At 37.3% G+C, this 22,002-nt stretch overlaps 4 protein-coding genes and 1 pseudogene across 4 annotated transcripts; 1 reads left to right on the plus strand and 4 right to left on the minus strand.

Annotated features, from left to right (window-relative positions):
- Positions 169 to 2,606, minus strand: LOC18610218 (alpha-1,4-glucan-protein synthase [UDP-forming] 2). Its single transcript, XM_007045748.2, has 4 exons — positions 2,197 to 2,606; positions 1,333 to 1,583; positions 1,069 to 1,237; positions 169 to 722 (listed from the first exon to the last, which is right to left on the minus strand). Exons 1-4 carry the CDS (start codon positions 2,518 to 2,520, stop codon positions 378 to 380), a joined length of 1,089 nt encoding a protein of 362 aa, XP_007045810.2. The 5' UTR covers positions 2,521 to 2,606; the 3' UTR covers positions 169 to 377.
- LOC18610219 (cytochrome P450 85A) lies at positions 3,954 to 8,767 on the minus strand. The gene is made up of 10 exons (XM_007045749.2): positions 8,547 to 8,767; positions 7,252 to 7,479; positions 6,358 to 6,682; positions 5,795 to 5,944; positions 5,453 to 5,698; positions 5,282 to 5,368; positions 5,110 to 5,188; positions 4,842 to 4,948; positions 4,621 to 4,745; positions 3,954 to 4,532 (listed from the first exon to the last, which is right to left on the minus strand). Exons 2-10 carry the CDS (start codon positions 7,446 to 7,448, stop codon positions 4,445 to 4,447), a joined length of 1,404 nt encoding a protein of 467 aa, XP_007045811.2. The 5' UTR covers positions 7,449 to 7,479; positions 8,547 to 8,767; the 3' UTR covers positions 3,954 to 4,444.
- LOC18610220 (PI-PLC X domain-containing protein At5g67130) lies at positions 10,301 to 13,387 on the minus strand. Its single transcript, XM_007045750.2, has 8 exons — positions 12,996 to 13,387; positions 12,759 to 12,881; positions 12,476 to 12,610; positions 12,279 to 12,377; positions 11,822 to 12,125; positions 11,521 to 11,744; positions 11,323 to 11,409; positions 10,301 to 10,550 (listed from the first exon to the last, which is right to left on the minus strand). Exons 1-8 carry the CDS (start codon positions 13,095 to 13,097, stop codon positions 10,518 to 10,520), a joined length of 1,107 nt encoding a protein of 368 aa, XP_007045812.2. The 5' UTR covers positions 13,098 to 13,387; the 3' UTR covers positions 10,301 to 10,517.
- On the plus strand, positions 13,842 to 16,245 carry LOC18610221 (cytochrome b5). Its single transcript, XM_007045751.2, has 3 exons — positions 13,842 to 14,150; positions 15,592 to 15,658; positions 15,770 to 16,245. Exons 1-3 carry the CDS (start codon positions 14,064 to 14,066, stop codon positions 16,018 to 16,020), a joined length of 405 nt encoding a protein of 134 aa, XP_007045813.2. The 5' UTR covers positions 13,842 to 14,063; the 3' UTR covers positions 16,021 to 16,245.
- Positions 16,673 to 19,626, minus strand: LOC18610223 (annotated as a pseudogene).

Below are 22,002 nucleotides of genomic sequence, written 5' to 3' on the forward strand. Positions count from 1 at the left end.
GCAATCGTGCCCCACTCCCGCTCTTCACGAGAACAAAAAAGTGTTGGAAATCTTCTATCAACTTCTTAACTTTTGCCCAAAAGATAATTGAATTTCAGAATGTTTTCAGGTTCAAATTTCAAATCCCACTCCAGAAGGTAATCATCTCAGACCAAATACACCTTTGAATGATCACAAAATAATGAGAGACAGATTTTCAGATTCAAATTCTATGCCTTATTGTATTAAACTTGGAGGTAAGACGAGATGCATTAATCCAAAAAAAAGGAACTGCCATAAAGCAATCCAAAATGTGAAAAATACCAAATGATAGTAATGATAATAATCCAAGTTTGTGACCGTATCTAAAGACAAGAAGCCACTAATTCAAAAACTTTCTACTTAGAGCTTCCATTGGGTGTCTTTGCTGCAGGTTTTCCTCCAGGAGAGTTGAACTCATCCCAAGCTTCAATCCATGTAACCATGGCATCGGCTAGCTTAAGGAAGTAGGGATCCACTTCGCCCAGCTTTGTCTTGACCTGATCGGCAAGCGCAAGGTAACATTTCTGCACAGTGGTGCAATCCTTAGGGAGGACAACAGACTGGAAGAATGGGATTGCTTTTTCTTGCCAAAAGATGCCATTGTACTCCTTTTTGAGGTTAACAAAAGGGTTGCTGGCTTTGCTGTGCCATATGTAGGGTAGACCAGACTTGACTCCCAGTCCCAAATGGTCACATATAACCTGCACATTCAGAGACACACATGATTAAATACAAGAAAATCAGAGGTTAGCAATGAATTTCATAGTAACATTTTGTATTGTCACATGTTCTGAGGTTAGCAATGAATTTTATAGTAACATTTTGTATTTTCACATGTTCTAACTCTATCTGTCATATTGTCATGTATAGACAACATGTCTGACAAAAATACCTAACTTGGTTTCAGTATATAAAAATCCATAGCTTACAGTTATCATGAAACGAAGATAATGCTTGGACACAAAGGATTGGATGAGAAACAGTTCACTGAAACAGAATGATAGGGGAGACCACATGATGGAACCAAAGATGCAGAAAGAACAGTACCTTCATGCACCAGCCAGCCCACATATCATCATACCGTCCAATTGGCTGTCCATCACCCATGAGTCCAAAGTACATTGCAGGTCCGATGAGTTCGCGGTCAAATGCCAGATTCATACCGCACATTGGGAACAGAGTTCCCTTGGGAACTGTCATGACTGCATCAACATACCTTGAAACACAGAAACTAGTAATGAACAACTATACCCAAACCAAGTTCAAATGACCATTTACTCGGTTACATTCCCCAAGGTGAGATGCATATACCTAGTATTTCTCTCAAGAGGCTTGACAAGCTGGGTTGGTGCATCATAGTCAGGGATGTTGAGCCACAAGCCATGCGAAACCGCGGTAGGGGCACCCTCTCGGAGACTGAAGGGGTAACCACGGACAAAGTCTGCACCTTCCCTGTATGGATCATAGAGTGTGTTGAAGAAATGTGGGGTGGATGGCGTTAGGAGGTTCTTAATGTGCCGCTCAAGCGCATTGATATCTTTCCCAGACGGATCTTTGGCAACCTAAACATCAAAACCAGAAGATGTTAAAAATTGAAACTGTTGAAATTTTCATAGGAAGAAACAATCTAAGAGAACCTAAAGGAAGTAATGAAAGGTTCTACAAAACAAGCTAAATAACATAAAAAGAGCAAAATCAAAGAATAATTCAAATCATCATCTATCTGATTAGATCTATAATGTACAATTACATTACTCAAACTCTAGGTATAACAATAACATAAATCAACAGATTGCAAATCTAATATGCTAACACAAACAACCAAATCAACAGTTAATTGTCAGCACTAATATCATTATCTAACAGCAAATGCAAGCAATGACAGAGGAAAACAACCAACAATCCAACAAATTACTCTGAATTCAGCCACATTCACCAATAAATTAATATGATATGAAGAATTAAAGCTATCTTTCTTTCCCTTGTTCAGTGATAAACAAGACCAAGAAATAAAAATAAAACAAAATAAAAGCCAAAGTTATTCCTTACCTTCCCCTGTTTTTTCCCATAAACCAAACAAAGAACAGAGTAAAAAGAAAACACTACATCATTTTAAAGGGAATTAAAAACCCAAAAAGGAGAAAGCTTTAAGAAAAGGGTAGTAGAGCAACATACAAAGCAATCATCATCAATGGTGAAGATGTATTTTTTCTTGGAAACAAGGTAACCGAAGCATCTACAAGCAGAGTCCTTGAAGGAAATGCAAGAAGCCTTTGGACCCAAAATCCTATTGATATCGTTCCTGTTATAGAGCTCATAGTCAAAGCCATCGGGAACCCTGATGGTCTTTGAAGGGTCACCGTCTTGGACGATGATCAGATGGTATTTCTCGAAAAAGGGTCTCCACATCTCCAAAAAGTCAAGGTTTCTAATGGTGGGAATGACAATGTCGAGTTCATCTTTTAAGAGGGGTGTGGGTTTGGCTGAAGAAGTTGCCATGGAAGACAGATAGAGAGACAGAGACAGAGATGGAGAGGGAAACGGAGTCAAAAGAAGAAGAAAGAGCCAAGGAGTTCAACTTGAACGACTAAGGCGGAGATATGTCCCTCTCTATAAAAAGAAGATATTTTTATTTTTATTTTCTTTTTTTATTTTTTATTAGTCAAGAAATTACACCATTGGATACATCCTTCACGTTTTAATTACTGTGAATTAGGGTTCTTTAACCTCTTAAGCATTATCTCTAATATGATTTATTGGGGTGGTTTAATGATTTCAGTCAAAAAAGAGTCTATTATTTTATCTTATGTTAGTACACCTAAGAAAGTTAGAATTCAGTTTCTTTTAACAGGGAAAGTTTTTATTGCTATAATTATTTGGTAACCATACAATTATTCTTCCATATAGATTCATTAAAATCTAATGGTTGTTACCTTATTTAATAAATGAAATTCAATTCCAAAAAAAAAAAGTCTCCATGATTAAAATATCGCAACATAAAAATCTCGATAATGAATTTTAAAGATGGGAAGAAATTGTTTACTAGAAAGGAAAATATTACTTCTTACTATGTAATTCAAGACTTAAAAGTGAGTATTATATCTTCTTTTTTTTCTGTTCTTGAGTTTTATTAATATTTATTTTAAAAATATTTTCGAGGTGTGTATATATATTTATCAATCAAGATTAATTGTAGGTTTTTTTTTTAAATCTTAAAGGATAAAAAGATCTCAAAAAAATCAATAAAAATATGAGTGTTTCTTTATGAATAATAAAGATAGAATACAGTCTAATTGTCTTTAATAATTTTGCATAATTAATCCACAATTTTCTAGATAGTTTCCACTTGGTTTTGATTTATTAGGCAATGGTTGGCCCCGTCTCTTCCTCTATGGGCCAATGGGTTCAATATTTTCAACAGGAGATGCATGGGTCTAGTTGCCTTTTCTTAAACTTCCAAGTACACTGCTTAAAATTGTTATTAGTTTCTTCTAATCCTTTTATTCTCTAATCAAAATTCCCCCCTCTTTTTTAAAGTAATATTTTCACCCAAATAATTGGTTGGATACAAGTAGAAAACATGTGATTACAATGAATTTGCATCAAGAAAAATCAAAATGTATTCATTGAAATCACGATATTAAACAGTAATATGGAACAAATTTCAGATTATTATTAGTGTATTTGATTCAATAATCCGTAGTCCAATCATTGGATTGAAAAATAGAACGTAATGACTTGGAGGCTTGACATGGTACAAGGAAGAAAGAAAGAAGATAAAAGAGTTACAGAAGATTCTGACAGATTAATGAAAAATTAACATGGCTCCCAACATGAACCTGATAATCCGAACATGACAGGTTTTGGTAGTTTCATTTTGTCAGAGTGGAATATGCAAAAAAAAAAAAAGGGTTAAAAAATTAATTAAAAAATGGAGCAAAAGAGATTCTTCCCTTGATAGGAACGTGGCTGGACAGCCACAGGAAGGTCATGGGTTACATGTATTTTTCACGTTCGCAGCCTGTTAACAGTTAAAATGATACATTAACAATGTGACATGTTGAAGCCTCCCCTAAACGTTTTTGCGAAGCACATGGCACAGGCTACCTTCCCCTTGCTTTTCTATTGTTTTCACATGAAAAGTATCCAACCAAAAATGGGTTAATCCTCCCAACACAAACATATCTGACTTTGTGGCTGAAGAGGGCTTCTTCCAGGCCCAGGTTCAAGTAGCAGCTGCTTTCCTTTTCAGCTTCCTATATCATTTCAGCCTAGCTCAGCTTTACATCCCATTGTCCCAGATGATGCTGAGTCTTCCCACAGTTGTCAGTCTTAGCAGTAATATCCAAAATTGTGATTCGATTCATTCATAAATCCATGCTATATCTTCATTTCTTTAGCGGTAATGTTTGTTTGAAAATGTTCAGTACTTTGATACCCTAATGTGCAGTCCCTTGGGTGCTTCGACTCTTGGGAATTGCTGGATTTCATTTGTACCAGCTTCCTCCCACCTGCAGGGAAAAAACCATTTCCATCTAGTCAGTGCATTTGTTTTGGGCCAAGCGGGGGGAAAACTCTTAATGAGCTACTGTACCCAACCTGTAACTGGTAACAAAATAGTGAAGGAAAGTAGAAATTTGGATGATGCCCAATTCCTTTCCAGGACACAGCCTGCTGCCTCCTCCAAATAGGAAGCAGTAGTTGTGAGACTCCAAGTTCTTATCCTGCAGTTCCGTTCTGTTAATATTTTCATGTAATTGGAGGCTCAAAAAGCCGTAAAATGACCTATGGGATACTTCCAAGTTTGTAGTTGCTCTCACCAGCCATCTCCATGGATTGAAGGTTAAAGGCTCTGGATAAAGGAATGGATCATAGTTAATTTCCCTTGTGTAAACGTATATTCTCCACCCTTTGGGAATGGTAAATCCTGACAAAGCACAATGCAAAGTGTTAGATACTCGCACCACATTTTGAATCTTGTACCTTATCCCGCAACACAAGAAAGATTCTGGCTGTGTGGCAAAAACCTGAAAAAACTGCACAAAGGAAAAGTAGCCACTTTGAAGCTCAGAGTTCCTTTGAACATACCGTTTACTTCCATATCTTCTGTTGTCTTCCTCAATACCCCATTAACAATTGTAGCTAACCTTGAGGTTTCAAAAATTACCTGCATAGAAAAGAGATTGATTAAGCTTTAGTAAACAATAGATTAGCTGTAGAACATATCAGAAGCTGGTGGCAAGACTCAGATGTTGCTCACAGCACGAGTAAAACTCATAGACTTGTAATCATTCCAGTCGATTGCCTCCCCTGGCTTTTTCTTTTCCCGGATACTGACATGCTCTTCCTATGCAAGTAGAAGGGTACCAGGATCATCAAAACCATAATAAAGAAAACACTGAGAATTCAAGCAAACGGAACTGTCACTCACTCTTAGTTCTTGAAGGGCTTTAGGATGATCATGGAGATACTTGATGGCCATCATTGAAGTAGTCGAGACAGTTTCATAACCCGAGTACATGATAGTAATTATTTGATCAATTATCTCCTCGTCGCTGAGATTGTACTTTGAGTCTTTGCAATCTAGAAGGCGGTGAAGCATGTCATCGTAGACTGTCGAAAGGGCCCTTCTCTCCTCCATAATCCGTTTCAACATCTTGATGATTCTTCTCCTTCCCTGATAGAATCACCATTGAACACTGGGATCGAACTCCTTTATAAAAGATCATATAGAAATGTTTACAGGGCATTATTTAGTCTTTCAACGGTATACCTGGATCCCATGATGGTAATTTGTCCCTGGAATGTTTATGGGCAGTGATAGCGTTCCTACTAATAACTTATCAAAGTCTGGTTTGAAAATCTCATATAACGAAGTTGATTCCTTTTCAAGAATTTGCTTGAAGGATATGGACAACGCCATCTGACAGAGTAATTCCAAAAAAAAGATAAAGAGTTAAGCATACTGTTTGATACCTGGGTAAACTTTTTTCTCTTAAAATCTTAATCTTATAGCAGTGTCTTGTGAACATTTCTGATCTTTATTAACCATTTTTGTTTTTACTTAGGCGTTTAGGCATAATCATAGTCAATGTCAAACCTCATGAGAGTTTTCATCTTCTTTTCACTCATAAACTGTACTTTCCCTATGGTTGAAACAGTCTAACTATAAGGAAAGAGCAATGATGGCAGATTAAGACTCATGAACCAAAAGCCATTAAATGCTTAACAACTAATAGAAACAAACAGTTTTTGCACTGTGCTTCTGCTTCATTTACATCTAAAACTTCTTTCTCTTCTATTTCCTGTTAAAAGTTGTGCTTATTATATGCAAACCTCATTGGTTCTTTCTTGGATGTCGATAGTACTTTCTCCATTCCAGTTCTCAAGGAAAGATCTCATAAGCTTGTCAATTTTTGGGAGCAGCTCGTCTTTGATCACGAGAGGGCCAATGAGAGACAGCAATGACCCTCTTATGCGCTTGTGAGCAGAACCATGCACGGCTGCAATGTTGCATTTCCCTAGTATATCAAGCATGGATTGAGGGTAGCCAGGTACAAGCCCTTTTCCTTCATTCATAAGGATGTATCTGTTGAGCTCAGGATCCATGGAAACAACAGTTGGACACCCCAGTATGTGAGTCTTGAATAAACTTCCATAACTGTCAAAACAAATGTGAGAGATTTGCAAGGAGGAAACATGGTTTTCTTCTTCTTCTTCTGTTTTTTTTTTTAATTTGGCTTTACAATTTGAAGACAAATAACTAGAAGCTCCATTAGAACTGTGTTCTTGTCAAAGATTTAACTCTATTTGTCTCATGCAGCTTTATAGAGGAATGATTTTTAGTGGTTAGAGTCTCATTGTTAATCCATTCCAAACACATCCAAGGGACATTGGTCTTGCCTCTGATATGCAATCACCTTTTTATGATTGTTTCCATGCAAAGATACCGTATGCAACAAAATGGAAAGATCCACAAACCATGTCATGCTCATTGTTGTTATCTGATGACTTTCTGAAACAAGAAAAAGGAAGCTTCCCAGTTAACAAAAGGGCTGACCGAAGCTAAACTATTCTTCCGTTTTCATGCTATCTTTTAGTTGAAACGATCAAAAAACAGAACTTGCTACACTTAAAACAAAAAGAGGAAGCAGAAAAGTCACATTTACAAGTCAACCAACTTGAGAGAAAGAGGGGGAGAGTGTGCGGGGTGAGCAGAAGAAAGCTTACCTTGCTCTCTGCTTTTTCATGAAATTTGGTCCATGTTTGAGGAACTCTGTAGTCTCACCAAAAACCGGCCAACCCATAGTCCCTGGAGGCAAGCCTTTTCTTCTACTATATCTTATCTCATTCCATTTCAACATAGCAAAGCAGGTACAGAACCCCAAAGCAAGCCAACAAGCCACTACCATCACCAAGAATGCCATTGATGCTCCCAAGAAAACCTCAAGAGGAGTGCTGCAAAATGGTATGGCTTGTTCAGGCTTTTAAGAATGCAAGAGGTATGTGCCTTGACAACTACAACAGAGTTGAGGCAAGAGCGAGACAAAAGGGCAATTCCTAAATCGGCCAAAACCATACACCCACCTAATAAGCCCCTACTATTATGAATAGCTGAGTGTAGTAATAAATGTAATAATAAAGACTACAAACTTTAATCTTAAACAGAGAACCACTGCAGTCTTAATTGCAGTATCTTTTGCCTCAAAAATATGGTCAAAGATGTAACTTGTTAATACATTTGAAATGTATTTAGAGAGTTGCAATGCCCCATGGACTAAACTTAGACACAGAGTCAATACATCTGAGTACATCATACAAGATTGCATAGACAACATTGCAATCAACAAAATCATGTTTTTCTGTATGAATTCTGATTAATTCTAATTCAAAATTCACTAACGTGGAGTTGCTAATGGGGATTTTATGCCAGCTATTTGGCAGGGTTCCACTCAATCACTTGGAACACAATTTAACCTGAGGATGTCATGACGTGACTCCAAATATAAAAAAAGGCCCCAATTAAAGTTGTTGGGGGTTTGAGTCGAAGGCTAAATGACAGGAAATCATATTGGAGTTCAAAGTGTTGAATGCTACGTTGACTAGTGCTTACCAATCGATTTATCTGTTACATGACATATAACAGGGGACAAAGACCCTTAATACCTTTGGAAAAATACTGTGAGAGAGTGAAAGATAGTTTTGTTTTGCCTTTTCAACTCTGCTGCTGCAAAAAGTTTGAAATGCTATGGTCCTTGCAGCATTGTTGTAATGTGCCTAAAGGAATATCATGAACTGGCAAAAGAGAGTTCATAGAAATGGGTGCCAAGAAACTAGACAGGAACTACCTTTGGCAAATCAGTAACTGTATTATTGACTTTTGGACTATGCTCTTGATAAATATCTTACCAAAGTAGTTTTTTAAATCGACTGATAAATTACCTGTCAGTGTTTTAATACCCCATGAAACCCTTAAACCTTCATTAAATTCCTTGAAGGATAAACAAAATGATATGTATGTTTACCTCTACTTGATCTCCGCAGCCCCAGCAACAAAATTCAATAAGCCTTCAAGCTCAAGGTACAAATTCCAGTAGATGTTGCACGGTAAAGAAAAACATGTAAATTTAGCAGGTACCACAAGCCAGTTAAAGAGTCAATGACTTTTCTTCAAACCATTGATGACATTCAAGCATTAGAAACTTATTTTCATGTATCAAATCATAACTTGTACACAAAAACAATGTCAAACATGAGGAAAACGAAAAAGATAGCTAGTGCTTTACACACTTTGTTTTGGGTTAGGAGACAAAAAAGAAAGGTTTTCTAGATCCTTAGGACTAGCAAATGGCCAATTTAGACCCTCCCACAAAGTTTGAACCAAAGGGAGGAGCAAGGGGCATCCAATGCAACAATAGCACCTATTTTTTTTCTGTACCAGTGAAATTCCGAGAAGAAAGCACCCCATAGTTTTTCCATTGTTGAATGATGTGGGATGGTTCATGATTGATGCTCAATTTGACTTGGTTCACAACAAGCCGCAAAGAGTGGGTGGATGGGTTTTACATGCAGGGCCAAACTGCAAGGCCGTGTGGGTAAATGTCAGCCAGTCCCCACGTGCAATTGTTTTATTCTCTACTTTGATGTGATTTATCATTTGCCTCTGCACCTCTGGCCCTCTGCCCTTCCTCCCATTCTGCTACTATAACTGATTGCTCCTGTTTCTCTTTCCCCATCCATCTTAACTTTTCCCTTCCTTCACAACCCTTTCTTTTTCATAGTTTATCTTGGACCAAACCAAGAAATTCTTTAGTTTGGTTTCTTCAAATGTGGAAAGAACATGTTCTTTTGGTATCAAAAACATATTGTCAACCCCTAGTATAGTACGTAGGAGATTTATAGCATTTTCCTTCATCCACTCTGCATTAATCCAATTATGTTGAGAAAGAAAGCTGAAAAGCCCTGTAATCTGGATCTGGAGTTTTCTTAACATGGTTTTGGTGGAGCTAGCTCTAATAAAAACGATACAGGTTAAGCTTTGTAAAGAAATTATCATAGACAAAACCACGAAAATGGTGGGGTGGGGTGGGGTTGGGGGGGAATCTCTTGCTTTACAGTCAATAATAACCCATGGTGTAATATAAGCAAAACGAAGCATGCTTCCTGTCCAAGTCATATAGATAAAGGAAATCACCTAGTTCCTTTGTCCCTTTTTTTAATGCTAGATCCTAATAGACTTCGTAAATTTATACTCTTGAGATTGATAGCATGTGATAGATACTTCCTAATAGCACCTCACATGCTTCATTTAAGACACAAAGAATGAATAGACTACCCATGGTAGTTTTCAGAGTTTGGTTGAACATTAAGTCCTAGAATAACAAGACTGAAGCTCTGACTGAGTTTTTAAATATACAGTCTTTTCTTTTCCTTTGTTTTCTTTTGTGCTAAAGATCTTTTTCTTCTTACAAGGTCTGCCATGTTTTGGAACCCCCACCAATCCTTTAGTCAAAGTATTATATCCCATTGGACTGATCTGCTAAGCTGTGCTACCCAGAGTCAAAATTCGACTCAGTTCACATATTTCTTTATTTCTTTCTCCTCAAGTTGAACTTTCGGTCAAACTCTTGAGCCCTTGAGCCAAATTGGCAAAATCAGTAGGACATTGCTATTCTAGGAGTCTAGCTTATGCAATGATATATTGACACAAGCCAAAGAAATTAGATAATTTCAAATCCTCATGTGATTAGCTGCAAAACCAAGTTCTGAAGCTTTTGAATGGTTGTCTAAACAAGTGACCATTCCTCCTTGTCAGGCTTGAATTTTAATGAATAATGCAACTTATGAATTTGGCACATAAAGTATAAACACTATCTGTGGTGCTCATCTATAAATTTAAACCTCTGCATCATCTATCAATGCAACAACTTTTCTACAGTTCACACCACAATTTCCAGTTTCTGATAAGTTGTTACAAAATGCATAGTCCATCTGCCTTAAGGAGAGCATGTTGCTGATGATGATCCGGGCTGCATGCCAAAAATGTGAAAACAATTAAAAAGTGCTTTTTTTCTCTTAGGATGATATATGCACAATCAGACCATAAATTACAGTAAATGAGAGGTACAGGCCTATAGCTATCTGTTAGCCCCAAATTAAGATCTGAAGCAATTGCTGGTAACTATAGTTAAGGAGGGTGGCAATTGGTAATTGGTTTGGGTTTGGGCTGCAGCATTTCATGCGGCACTTTTTTACATGATTTGCTCAAGGTAGAACTAACCTTTGGGCTTAAAAGCTCATAAACTGGTTGCTTCTTGAGCTTTAAAGCCTGCATAAAGCAGGCCAGTTACAAAAAAAGTAGGAGTCTTACTAATGTGAAGAATGAGTTATGATCTTGTTCCAACAAAAATGGATTTGGGGCACAAAATTAGGTCTCTTATCAGCTAAAGCTGACTTAATAGTGGAGCAGACAACTTTTATGTTCAGCACATGCTATGCTAGTTTTAACTTATTTGCTGCACTCGGCAGATAATGCTTCCTCATACCAGCTTCCTGTTATGTTGCTCAGACTTGGGTACAATTGTCAGGTGAAACAGGTGTGTCCATAGCCTCATACTTATATCCATTTTGAGGCATCTGCTATGTGTCCAATAAGGAAAATGAATAGCTGAAAACAACATGGGTCACCTGTTTACTATGTGTGTACGCTACCCTAAGAAAAGGCCTCTGTACTTCAGTGCTAGTTCAATACACATGTGACTTCTGAAAAATTAGAAGAAAAAAGAGAAATACTGATCTTACCACGCATGAATGGACGTCATCACAGCCACACAACAGCTTGCCATTCAATTTGTCAACAGCTTGAAACACTCCTCCTCCATCACTTCTCTGCAGCAATAATCCCAAGCAAACATTTCATTTCAATTGAGATGAATATCCCTGATGCAAAACAATGGAACTGCTCATCTAAGAGCAAGATACCTAGGGTAAAATACGTACCTTATAATAGTTAACTGCGACAAAGTTAGCCCACCGACTGCCTGCTGCCCCATAGCATGAATCCAGCATACTAACAACCACTGCTGAATTGTCTTCACAAGTCATCCCTTTGATTGGAATTGAGTGGAAGTGATTTACCAAAACCAGAGATTTAGTTTTGTCATTAAGTGGTGCTGACTCTCCCCGGTTACCACATTCTCCTGTATGCTCCCCATCATCCCCATCTGAAATTAATGTTAAGATCTAATTTAGACACAAATTCTCTAATAAGTTAACTGATGAACTGAGGTAGTGGTATTACATTGATTTTCAACCATGTAGTTCCACTGATATGCTATTCCTTCACTTTCTTGCTTAGACTTCTTTGAAGTGAAGACAACCAGCCTTTGGTTGTTTGCAACCATATCCTTCACTAATGGCCAATCTTGACCATTTTGAGGCATGCTTGAGACTGGAAACCAATACTTCATTAAACCTGAATCTTTGAAAACTTTTGATAACCCATTTGGGGTCTCAACATAGTCTTCTAGGATCAGTGTCACAATTTCTGATGGATTTGCAGATAAAAAGGCCTCTACTTCCTTGAATGTGTCAATGGCAAGCCCCTATAAAGAAACATATACTTGTCACTACCCTATTTTCCATTCTCCAAACAATTACCAAAATTCAATTGAATTTCTGTTTCTACTCCAAGACGATGCAAATTGGAAATGTAAATGGTGTTTTCTGCTTAAAACAATGGGATCTGAATTACTTACAAACGCAGTATAATCATGGCACTTCCCTTCAAAAGAATGGCACAGCCATATGTCTCCTTTAAAATCATATGTATCCAGCATCAATGCTCGAACTCCATTCTGAAAAATGTAACAGTTTGTAAAAGAAATCAATCAGCTAGAGGTGAATTCCGGAATACAGGAACAGGATTACTCCGCACAAAAGAAAGGGTGCTTACATTTAACTGCTGTGTTACAGTGTCTTCCTGATTAGTAAAGGTAATTCGGATTCCAGTATGAAGCGGTTCTGCTTCGTTGGCAAAGGAATTGTGAGTCGTCAGAAACGCATATTTGTTGAATGGTAAAGAATCGTTCTGCCAGAAACATGACATCACAGTAAAAACAACAAACAAATTCATGATCTTGCCTGTTAAAAATAATGGCCATCAAAAACAGTGATGGGCAACAAGAACTGAATTATGTAATTCAAGGAACATAAAGAGACAACGATATAAACGTTACCACAAGCTTGAATTGGTTTGTAGTTGCTGATCGGATACATCTTGAGCCATCAAATGCTTCAGAACAAGAAAAACAAGACAGCCCCGGTTGGCAGTCTCCATCAGATGAACATTCATCCAGGAGCTACAATAAAGAAAAAAAAAAACAAACATCATTAAGATCAAAGATGACTTAAAAGACTACAAAAACCAAACCAAAGTACAACTACAACTAAAAAATTGCGGATAATTTAGTAACCTTGCATTGCCCATTAGAGCAAGCAGAAGTAATAGTATTAGTAACAGCAAAACAGAGAAAAACTGAAACCAGGAGCATGGGCACGTTTCTTGGGAGACCCATTGTCCAGAAAAACTGAAAAAGAAAAAGGGTATATTTGGGGTATTGGAGGAGGAATATAAATTGATGGTGGGTTTTGGAACTATGACCAAAAATCTATGGAGATATTGCCTCTAAAAATGGAGGCTAAGGAAAGGAAAGAAACACCTTGTCATGGAAAATTCAGGGGAAAACATGCGGTGAAACTGGCACTGAATCTAGTCCTAAATGACACAATTGGAAAGTGTGCTGTCACATTTCTGTCGTTCATAATTTCATGCTCAAAACAGATTGGAACAGAATCCATTTGTCTTCCTCCCTGCCCACTTTACCATTTTTGTTCAGAACTAAAGCAAATCCCATTGGCCTTTATATAACAATTAGAGTGGGATTAAAATGTCTTAAACTAGACTTAGGACATTAAATATACTATTCATATATTTATATAAAAATATATTATAAATAATCTATCGAAGTTATCGAATAAATTATCCTTCTTAATAAAAAAATTGACACAAATTAATCGAATTCAACTAATTTCGATCAATTAATTCGACATAAATTGATTAATATTCATTAAATAAGTAGTGTAAAAAAAATTCAATGGATATTTTTTTTCTATTTCAAAATAATTATTTAATATTACAAAGTACTCTAAATAGTAGTAACTATTATTACTTTTTGCCACGTAGCATTAAGTAATTGACCTCGAACTGCCACGCAGACTATGTTGAATATAACTGGACCAGGTCGCCAAGGCCCAACCTCGGTCCACGAAAACTTAACTACCCTGTCTTCCCAATGGCCTTACCAGTTTAACTCACGCGGCCATTTCTATAGGGTTGACGGTGGTTCCTTGCTCTGGCTGCTCTCTCTATTCAACGAAGGAGGGTGCCCGCCACGCTCCAATTTATACATAAGCTTCTTCGGTCTCAGGCAGGCGCCAAAAAAGGAATCTGAGAGAGAGCCCAGAAAAAAAACAAAGGACGCATGCCGACCCTTACGAAGCTTTATACGATGCAAGAAGCCTCGCAGCACAACAGCAAAGAGGATTGCTGGGTCGTCATAGACGGCAAGGTTTTTTTTTTTCCTTTTCTTTTCATCTTTCTTGGCTTGGTTGTTTTCTTGTTTTTGGGCCTTGAAGTGTCCAATACGATCTGTTTTGCTCATGGATTTTCTCCTGGGATTATGGTTTTGGCTCTGTTTGTCGAGTTTAGATTTGGATACTTTCTTGGAATGAACTAGTTTTAATAGATCTCTTTCTGTTCTGATTTTGGTTTACGGCAAGTTTAAACTGTCTTTGGATGATAACCCATTTCGTTTTACTTTCTTCTTTGCAATCCTCTTCCTTGGTATGATTACATTTTTTTCGTATGAATCTTCAGAACGCCTGCAATTTTTTATGGGTCATCTCAAACACAAAATACAAGTTGGGTTAACACTATGCAACGTTTAGGCTTTCTTTGTCGCAAAAGGGGTTAGATAAGATTTGCAAAACCCAAGTTTTCGAATTTGCATAATGCTTATAGGATTTCACTTGAAGAGAATAGTTATGGTTGTGTTGGGTTTATAGTATGCTTACTGGATTTGCTGCTTCTACTTTGGTAGAAAAGCTATATTTCCTTGTTTTGGGATGTGAACAATGAAATCCCTATCACAAGTCTCCTGTCTTTAAGCATTCTTTGTTTTAGAAAGTGAACAGCTTTTAAATAATCATGCCTCATCTAATTATCACGTTGAGTCATGGCTCCATATTCCTTTTTGATAGGAGATGAAGGTGCGTTTGGTTTGCAGGATGATGGATATGATAGGATAGGGTGATTATCATCTTATTCCATGTTTGGTTTGCACTTAAGTGGAGGATTGGATTGCAAAGAGGATTAGTTATGTTATTCTAAAGTGGCCTCATATGCCCATCTGCGATTATTATTTAAAGTGTGTAAATGTGTATCTAGTTACATAATTTTCCTAAATTTCAGCTAATATGTACTTGTAGAACCTTTTTAACTGAAATTACTGGAAAAGAAATTGACAAAAATCTTTAGTGTATTGTTGAGGAAACTGTTGAATAAAGGTGGAGTTCGTAATCGCACAATATTGTCCTGCTAATAGTTCTAAGGAAGCAAGCTACAGGGTCATAGTTCATTAGCCTTATTGAATTTGGTCTCTTAAATGATCAATGTTCATCTAGCTTCAAGGGCTTATGTACTAATTTTAACAGCTAGGAATTGTAGGATGCTACTTGACGTCCTGTGCTGACGCACTCATTAGTATCCAAAAGTTATTGTAAATGTTTGTAATGATTCCAATGGTTTTGGATCAATTCAGGTTTACGTACAATAAGTTGTGATTTCACATGATGAATTCCACCCAACACCTTGTATGGTACAATCATTTATGCTCAATCCTCCTTTTAAGGAAAAGAAAAAGTTATTCCGTCATCTCTTATATGAGTGTCATTAACTTGTTTCCGTAATTTGTCTCTTGATTGAAAATAAAACATCCTTTCCTTTTGTAGGTATATGATGTTACTTCTTATTTGGATGAGCACCCAGGAGGTGATGATGTAGTGCTTGCATCGACAGGTAATTTTTGCTTCCGACTGATAACTTTCTTATTAATTTTGGAGCTAAATGTGTCCACATTATGAAATAACGAATCCCCAAAATAACATGCTTCCTTTAAATTCTTTGAAGGGAAAGACGCAACAGATGATTTTGAAGATGCTGGACACAGCAAAAGTGCGAAAGAGCTCATGCAGACCTTTTGCATTGGTGAGCTTGACACATCCTCCCCAATCATTCCAGAACTTGAAATTTCCTCCAAGAAGGAAACAACTGATTACTCTCAGAAGCTCATGGGTTTGTCAAAGCAATACTGGGCGGTTCCTGTGGCTGTTGTTGGCATATCTGTGGTGGTTGGGTTCTTATACCTGCGTAGGAACTAAAGCAATATGATTTTTCCCCTATTGGTAGCTGAAAGGGAAATGTTAACCCAAATTTTGAATAAATAGGTGGATAAGGATTAAGAACATTTATTCATTGTTATTTTTAAAATCTGAAGGTAGGGTTTGATTAATTGATTACCTTCATTAGTAATACATGCATGCTAGCATTGAAAAACAGGGAAAATTCTATACATTAATACAAGGGGGACAGGTTTTCGTTGTCAAGATTGTTTGTTTCGAGTTTTGAAGCAGTTAAATGAGCCTGATGAAATGTAGGAATTGGTGATTTTGTGGGTATACGTCCCTTAATAATAAATACTAGTTGATGAAACATCCTTGGCTTTTGTCATTTGGCACCCAAAATACGTTAGTAATTGCAATATTTGAATGAGTGTAAGCATTTATACAACAGGTTTTAGGTGTGATGTTCTGCTTCAATTTAATAAGGTGACTCGCGTTTTGATGGGTAGTTAGCAGGTTCTAGATTCGATGGGGGGCTTTCTGAATGCTTGGCATTTCGATATTCTAATTAAGAATTGCTATGAAGTTCAACCCAATTCATCTTTCATCATATGAAGGATCTTTCAAAATGAGCGATGGATATTTGGAAAAGCCAATTAAGCGAGTAGAAACACAAGAACACATGAGCTCTTTTCTTTGTCAAAAAATCTCATAACTTTTCCACTAACAAATTTTCTAAGTCAAAGAGTACACTTACAAATTCTCTCTTTCATTATCTCACCAAGAAACCCATCAGTATTCTCTCACAATCTCTTTACTTTTTTGCCGCATATACCTCTCTAAACAATACACGTAAAACCCTAAGCATATATACATGTATAGGCACCTGGAAATCTGAATGGTATTTCTTGATAGGCTAACGCACAGGAATTCTTTGTTACTCAACATCTTGCTCTTGGTTGTTCTGTTGGTCTCCTTCTGCTGTTTCTTCTTCGTTCACTTCTAGGAATGGTATATCTTCTTCTTCTTCTTCTGGTCTTCCTATGATATTATCATAAGAATACCATGTGGAGACATAAGCATAGAGAAAACAGTTGAGCAGGGCCACCATGGCATATGCGCGATAGATAGAATCCAACCAACTTTGGTTTATACTATCACCAAGCCAAGTCTCACCATATCTGGATATGCTGTAATAATCTAGAAAAGCTATGAATCCTATGTTAAGTACTGTTCCAAACCAGCTGAGTGAGCTAGTAAATACAGGTCCATATCTCCTTGAATCTGGGGCATAATGACCAAAGAAATCGTGGATGCCATCACCAGCTAAGCCTTCCATTGCGCCCAGGAAAAAAAATTGCAGAACCAACAAAAATGCTATAATGGGGGCAGTAGCATTCGGATCATTTGACAGGCCCTCTTTACTCAGAGCTTTTAACCTTTTAGACTCAACTGATGATGCAACAGCGCAGCGTATTATAGAAGCCAGCATACCAAAGCCTATCTTCACTCCATCAGAGTACCGTCTTTTTATTCTTTCTATTCGTTTTTCAAACACAATATTATACCCCCTTTTGACTGAAATTTGAGAAAACCACTGGATCATTTGAAAACCTACAATTGCACTACCACCGCTCATGCTGTTTACCTGCTCAGTGAAGAAGGTATTACCAAGAAATTTCACCATGCCATACGCGATGAAAGTTGCAGACATTGGAATAATATTTAACAGAAGTTTTGTTTGCTCCACTTCTTCCACCGTGCAGAGTCTCCATCTCTTTCTTCCAGCGTTAGATTATCATCAGCCGATGACTCTTTTATGGCAGCCTTGTTGAGCCACCTGTATTCAGGGATGATAAGGGTACATTCAACAAAAAACAACGAACAAATCATGAAAAAGCCAAAAAAAAAAAAAACAAATTATTGTCCGATAACTAAGAGTTTAAATTGGTCAGAATGGAAACAATCATGGGGGCTGAAATAATTTAAGCCTGGCCTAAGGTTGTTACTTTCCTGAAGACTAAGGTTTAAGGTTTAAGGGATACCGAGTGTGTCAGTACCTCTGCTGTGAACCTGGGTGAGCGATGATCGATTAAGAGGATAAATAGGACTACACACATACTGAAACTCGGGGTCTCGAGTCGTAGAGTGACTGGGGGGTGGTCTGCAAGAGGTTGTATGAGCCAGGTGCCAGGTGGAAGTGAGTGTCACTTCCTTTGGAGGCGGCACTCAAAGCTTGTTTTGCCTGGGTCCCGAACTGGCTGTGTGAATGGCAGGATGAAGAGAGGGGAGTGTGTTATTGTGAATGGAGGCAGTGTGTATTTGCTGTAACAAGTCTCCCGCCAGCTAAAGGCCAAAGACTTGCACCGGTATTTCTTTTCCTGCTGGAATGAAATATACAGATTTTGCTTTTCAACCAAAAAACCTCCCATACGTAACACCCTACCACCCCCCCACCCTCCCCCCCCAAAAAAAAAAATCAACTAGAAGGGAAATTAAGGGCGACTCACTCAAGATGGTCTTTAAGGAGTAGATTTTCTTCCACATCACCACGATGAAGTTGTTCCAAATTTCCTCGATAATTGAGATGCCTCTTCCGCATCGTTGCAGTCAAGGTACGTAGTATAGTTGAAAGAGGACTCGGCTGCAGTCGACGAGGGCCGTAGAAGGGGAAACCACAAAGAAACCAAAGTAAACCCATTACTATGGCAATGGCTGATCTCAAAAAACGCTGATGCCATTCATCTTCAAGAGAGATGAAACCATAAACTGATGTTATGGCTCCCAGCATCATGAATCTGATGCCAAACCATCTGATTATTCTCTGCTGCAACTGCCGCCAGCCTCCTATTCTTACTTTGCACAAGCAACAGGCGACTTTTAGTCTTGTTGCTTCACAGTGTTCTGGTACTCTCACAACCTTGGTTTGTTCAAAAGAAAGGGGGTAATGGGGAATAACTTGTGCAGCCCCACCAACAATCACAAGAGCTAATCCTTCCCAGAAAGGTGAATGTTTCAACTTGTTAAAGTATTGAGGCACTGAGAATGCTAAAAGGCCAAGTCCCTGCATCACACTCGATAGAATCAACATCCATTGATAACTAAGGGAAGATTATTACTTTATTTTTTCTTTTTCCTTTTTTTCTGTTGTAAATATCTTACAGTAGAATATAAAACACTAGATAGAATCAATATCCATCGATAACCAAGGCAAGCATCTATGCAGAGAGCAACGTATATCTGCAACATATTCCTTAGACCTTCTTGAAGATTGACGATTGCCGCAGCTTCTTTCAGTTTCAATTTCCAGAGATCTGTGAGGAATGTCATAAGGTTTGCCAGCACATAAGTCATCATTCCCTTGCTGAAAAGCATACCTATTGAGACCGGAGGAAAATTTTTGGGGTTAATATTTAGCAGGAGAATTTTGGATAACTTCTCTTCGACTTCCACAACATGTATATAGATACATCAAAAATGATTTATATGGAATTTCTTAAAAGCAAGTTGTTTTCAACGAGTCATCGAAATATGAGAATAGATTAATTAAGCAAATGATGAAATACCATAAGTGAATACGACCAGTCGTTCACGCCATCTGAACCATCTTCGGAGTGCATCACATGTTGTCATGTTTACTCTGAAAAGGCTTTATGCTCATACCTTGAAATATTGCCCTTGTCTTGTTTGAGCTTTGCCGTTCAAGGAAGCAAAACATAAAGATGCAGGTTTGTTGTGGCAATTGCTCAAAAATCAACAAAGATAAAACTCAGAGAAATTAAGCAAATAGAAAATATAAGAATTTACGTGATTCGACTTCTTACTTACGTTCACGGAGTGAAACTATTCTTTCTATTATTGAAAAATTAAAGTACAATAAATTGACCTTTATGGTTCCCCAAACTAACCCAAGATCCCTTGCACACTCTTTCTCAATAACCTTCCAAGAACACTCACCCAAACCACTCTAGCTCCACCTAGAGCAAAAAATAGAGTTACAAGGTATTTCCTCTTTAGAGCTCTCAGAGCACTACTTACAATTCTAAAGCTTATAGATCCACTTTTATAATATAAAAGTCTAAAATAGAATATTAGTAGGACTCGATGTGGAATAAGAAGTTTAAAAACATACAACTACTCAATGTTGTATACAAACAAGAATCCTAATAAAATAAGATCTAAAATTTTAGTCAACTTAAAACTTAACAAATCTCCACCTTTAACTTGAATTCAAACTCCTTAAACTTCTTCCACCAGTCGCACTTAATTGCAACTTCCTAACTCCACCTACTTTCCAACACCTTGAACAACTCTCCAAGCATAAGACTTTCCAAATCATTGGCCTTTATAATTACCATGACTACACATACCAAATCAAGCATGGTCCAACACTCGATTCTACAAAACGGCCAATGCACCGTGTAGCTGTCAAGTCAATGGCACTAATTGACTTCGGAAAGGGACCTCGATGACCCTTCCAATTCACTACTGGCAAGATTTTTCATCCTTTCACCATCGTCTACACTATTGGAATCTTTCATCACCTCCTCGGCAAATGAAATCTCACTTTGGTAGCTACCATCCCCTGTGCACTGTTCTCATCCTTTCGAGGTCTCACATTTTAGACGATACAAGCCATTATGCAAATTTTCACTCATCAGGACCATGTTGCCTTATGTGACTTTTACCACTCCATCACAAGAAGAATATCCATATCCTTTAGAGTCTAACAGGCTTAATAATATTAGATTCTTACGCAACTTTGGGACATAGGCCACACCATTCAAAGAGCGCACAACCCTATCAAACATTTTGATTTTCATCACTCTAAGACCCATGACCTTTACTATTGACTTATTACCCAAAGTCAAATTCCCAACCACCCCTTCTTGAAGTAAATCAAAACAATCTTTTTGATAACATATGTGAGTAGCAGAAGCAGAATCTAAATACCAATCAGAATTTGTATCCATATTTTCTGAGATTGTAAAGACATCACAATAATCACTTTCAGTAACGAAAGCACACTCACCTTTGTTCTTGTTACTTTCATCCCTTTTTGTAGAACAATCCTTTTTAATATGTCCACACATTTTGCATTTAAAGCACTGAACATTGTTGGATCTAGACTTGCCACCCTTAGGTCCCATACAGGTTGACTTCCTCCTACGAACCTCAGTCACCAATGCCAAGCCACTTGGATCTTTATCCCCTTCCTTACTTTTCTTTCGGGCTTCACGAGACATTAATGTTGCTTGTGCTTGTTCTAACGTTATTGTATCCATCCCACATATCAGAGATTTCACAAACACTACAAAAAATTTGACTATTTCCAACAAAAAATTTCGTTGAAAATTTCGTTGGTACAAGTCTTGTGGGTAATACTTTCCGTTGAAAATCCGTTGAAATTTTTCAACAGAAATTTCATTGGAAATTTGAAATTTTGCCTTTTTTTTTTAGAAATCCGTTGGAAAATAATTCCATTGGAAAGCCTATTTTCAACGGAAAAAACAATTGGAACAATTCCCGTTGGAAATAGGATTTCCAATTGAAAAATAAATTGGAAATTTTTCCGTTGGAAATCTTATTTCCAATAGAAAAACATTTAGCATTTCCAACGAAATTTTCTATTGGAAATATTTTGACCTATTATTTTCAGAAAAAATTACCAGTTTTCATTCTGATACTAAATTTAATTTAACATTCGAACTGTAAAATATATAAAAGAAATACACATTACAAAATTGAGATTCAAGTCATAACATCTAATTAGAAATTATCCTTAACACACAATATATAAATAGTTTGATACATATGAATATTAAACATAACTAAATTAAAAAGTATCCAAGTGTTTGCACTGAAAATTATACATCATGTGAGGGAATTTTTTTTTCTTACTTGACAAGTCTTGAAGGTCCCGCATCGCCAAGGGTTGAACGCGCATTACTCATGAACATGGTTTCCATACGTGCCATAAATTCACTCATGCCTTCCGCCATCACATTTCTCATTTCTTCA

The sequence above is a fragment of the Theobroma cacao genome, chromosome 2 (genome assembly GCF_000208745.1).
Source record: "Theobroma cacao cultivar B97-61/B2 chromosome 2, Criollo_cocoa_genome_V2, whole genome shotgun sequence".
Lineage (NCBI taxonomy): Eukaryota > Viridiplantae > Streptophyta > Magnoliopsida > Malvales > Malvaceae > Theobroma > Theobroma cacao.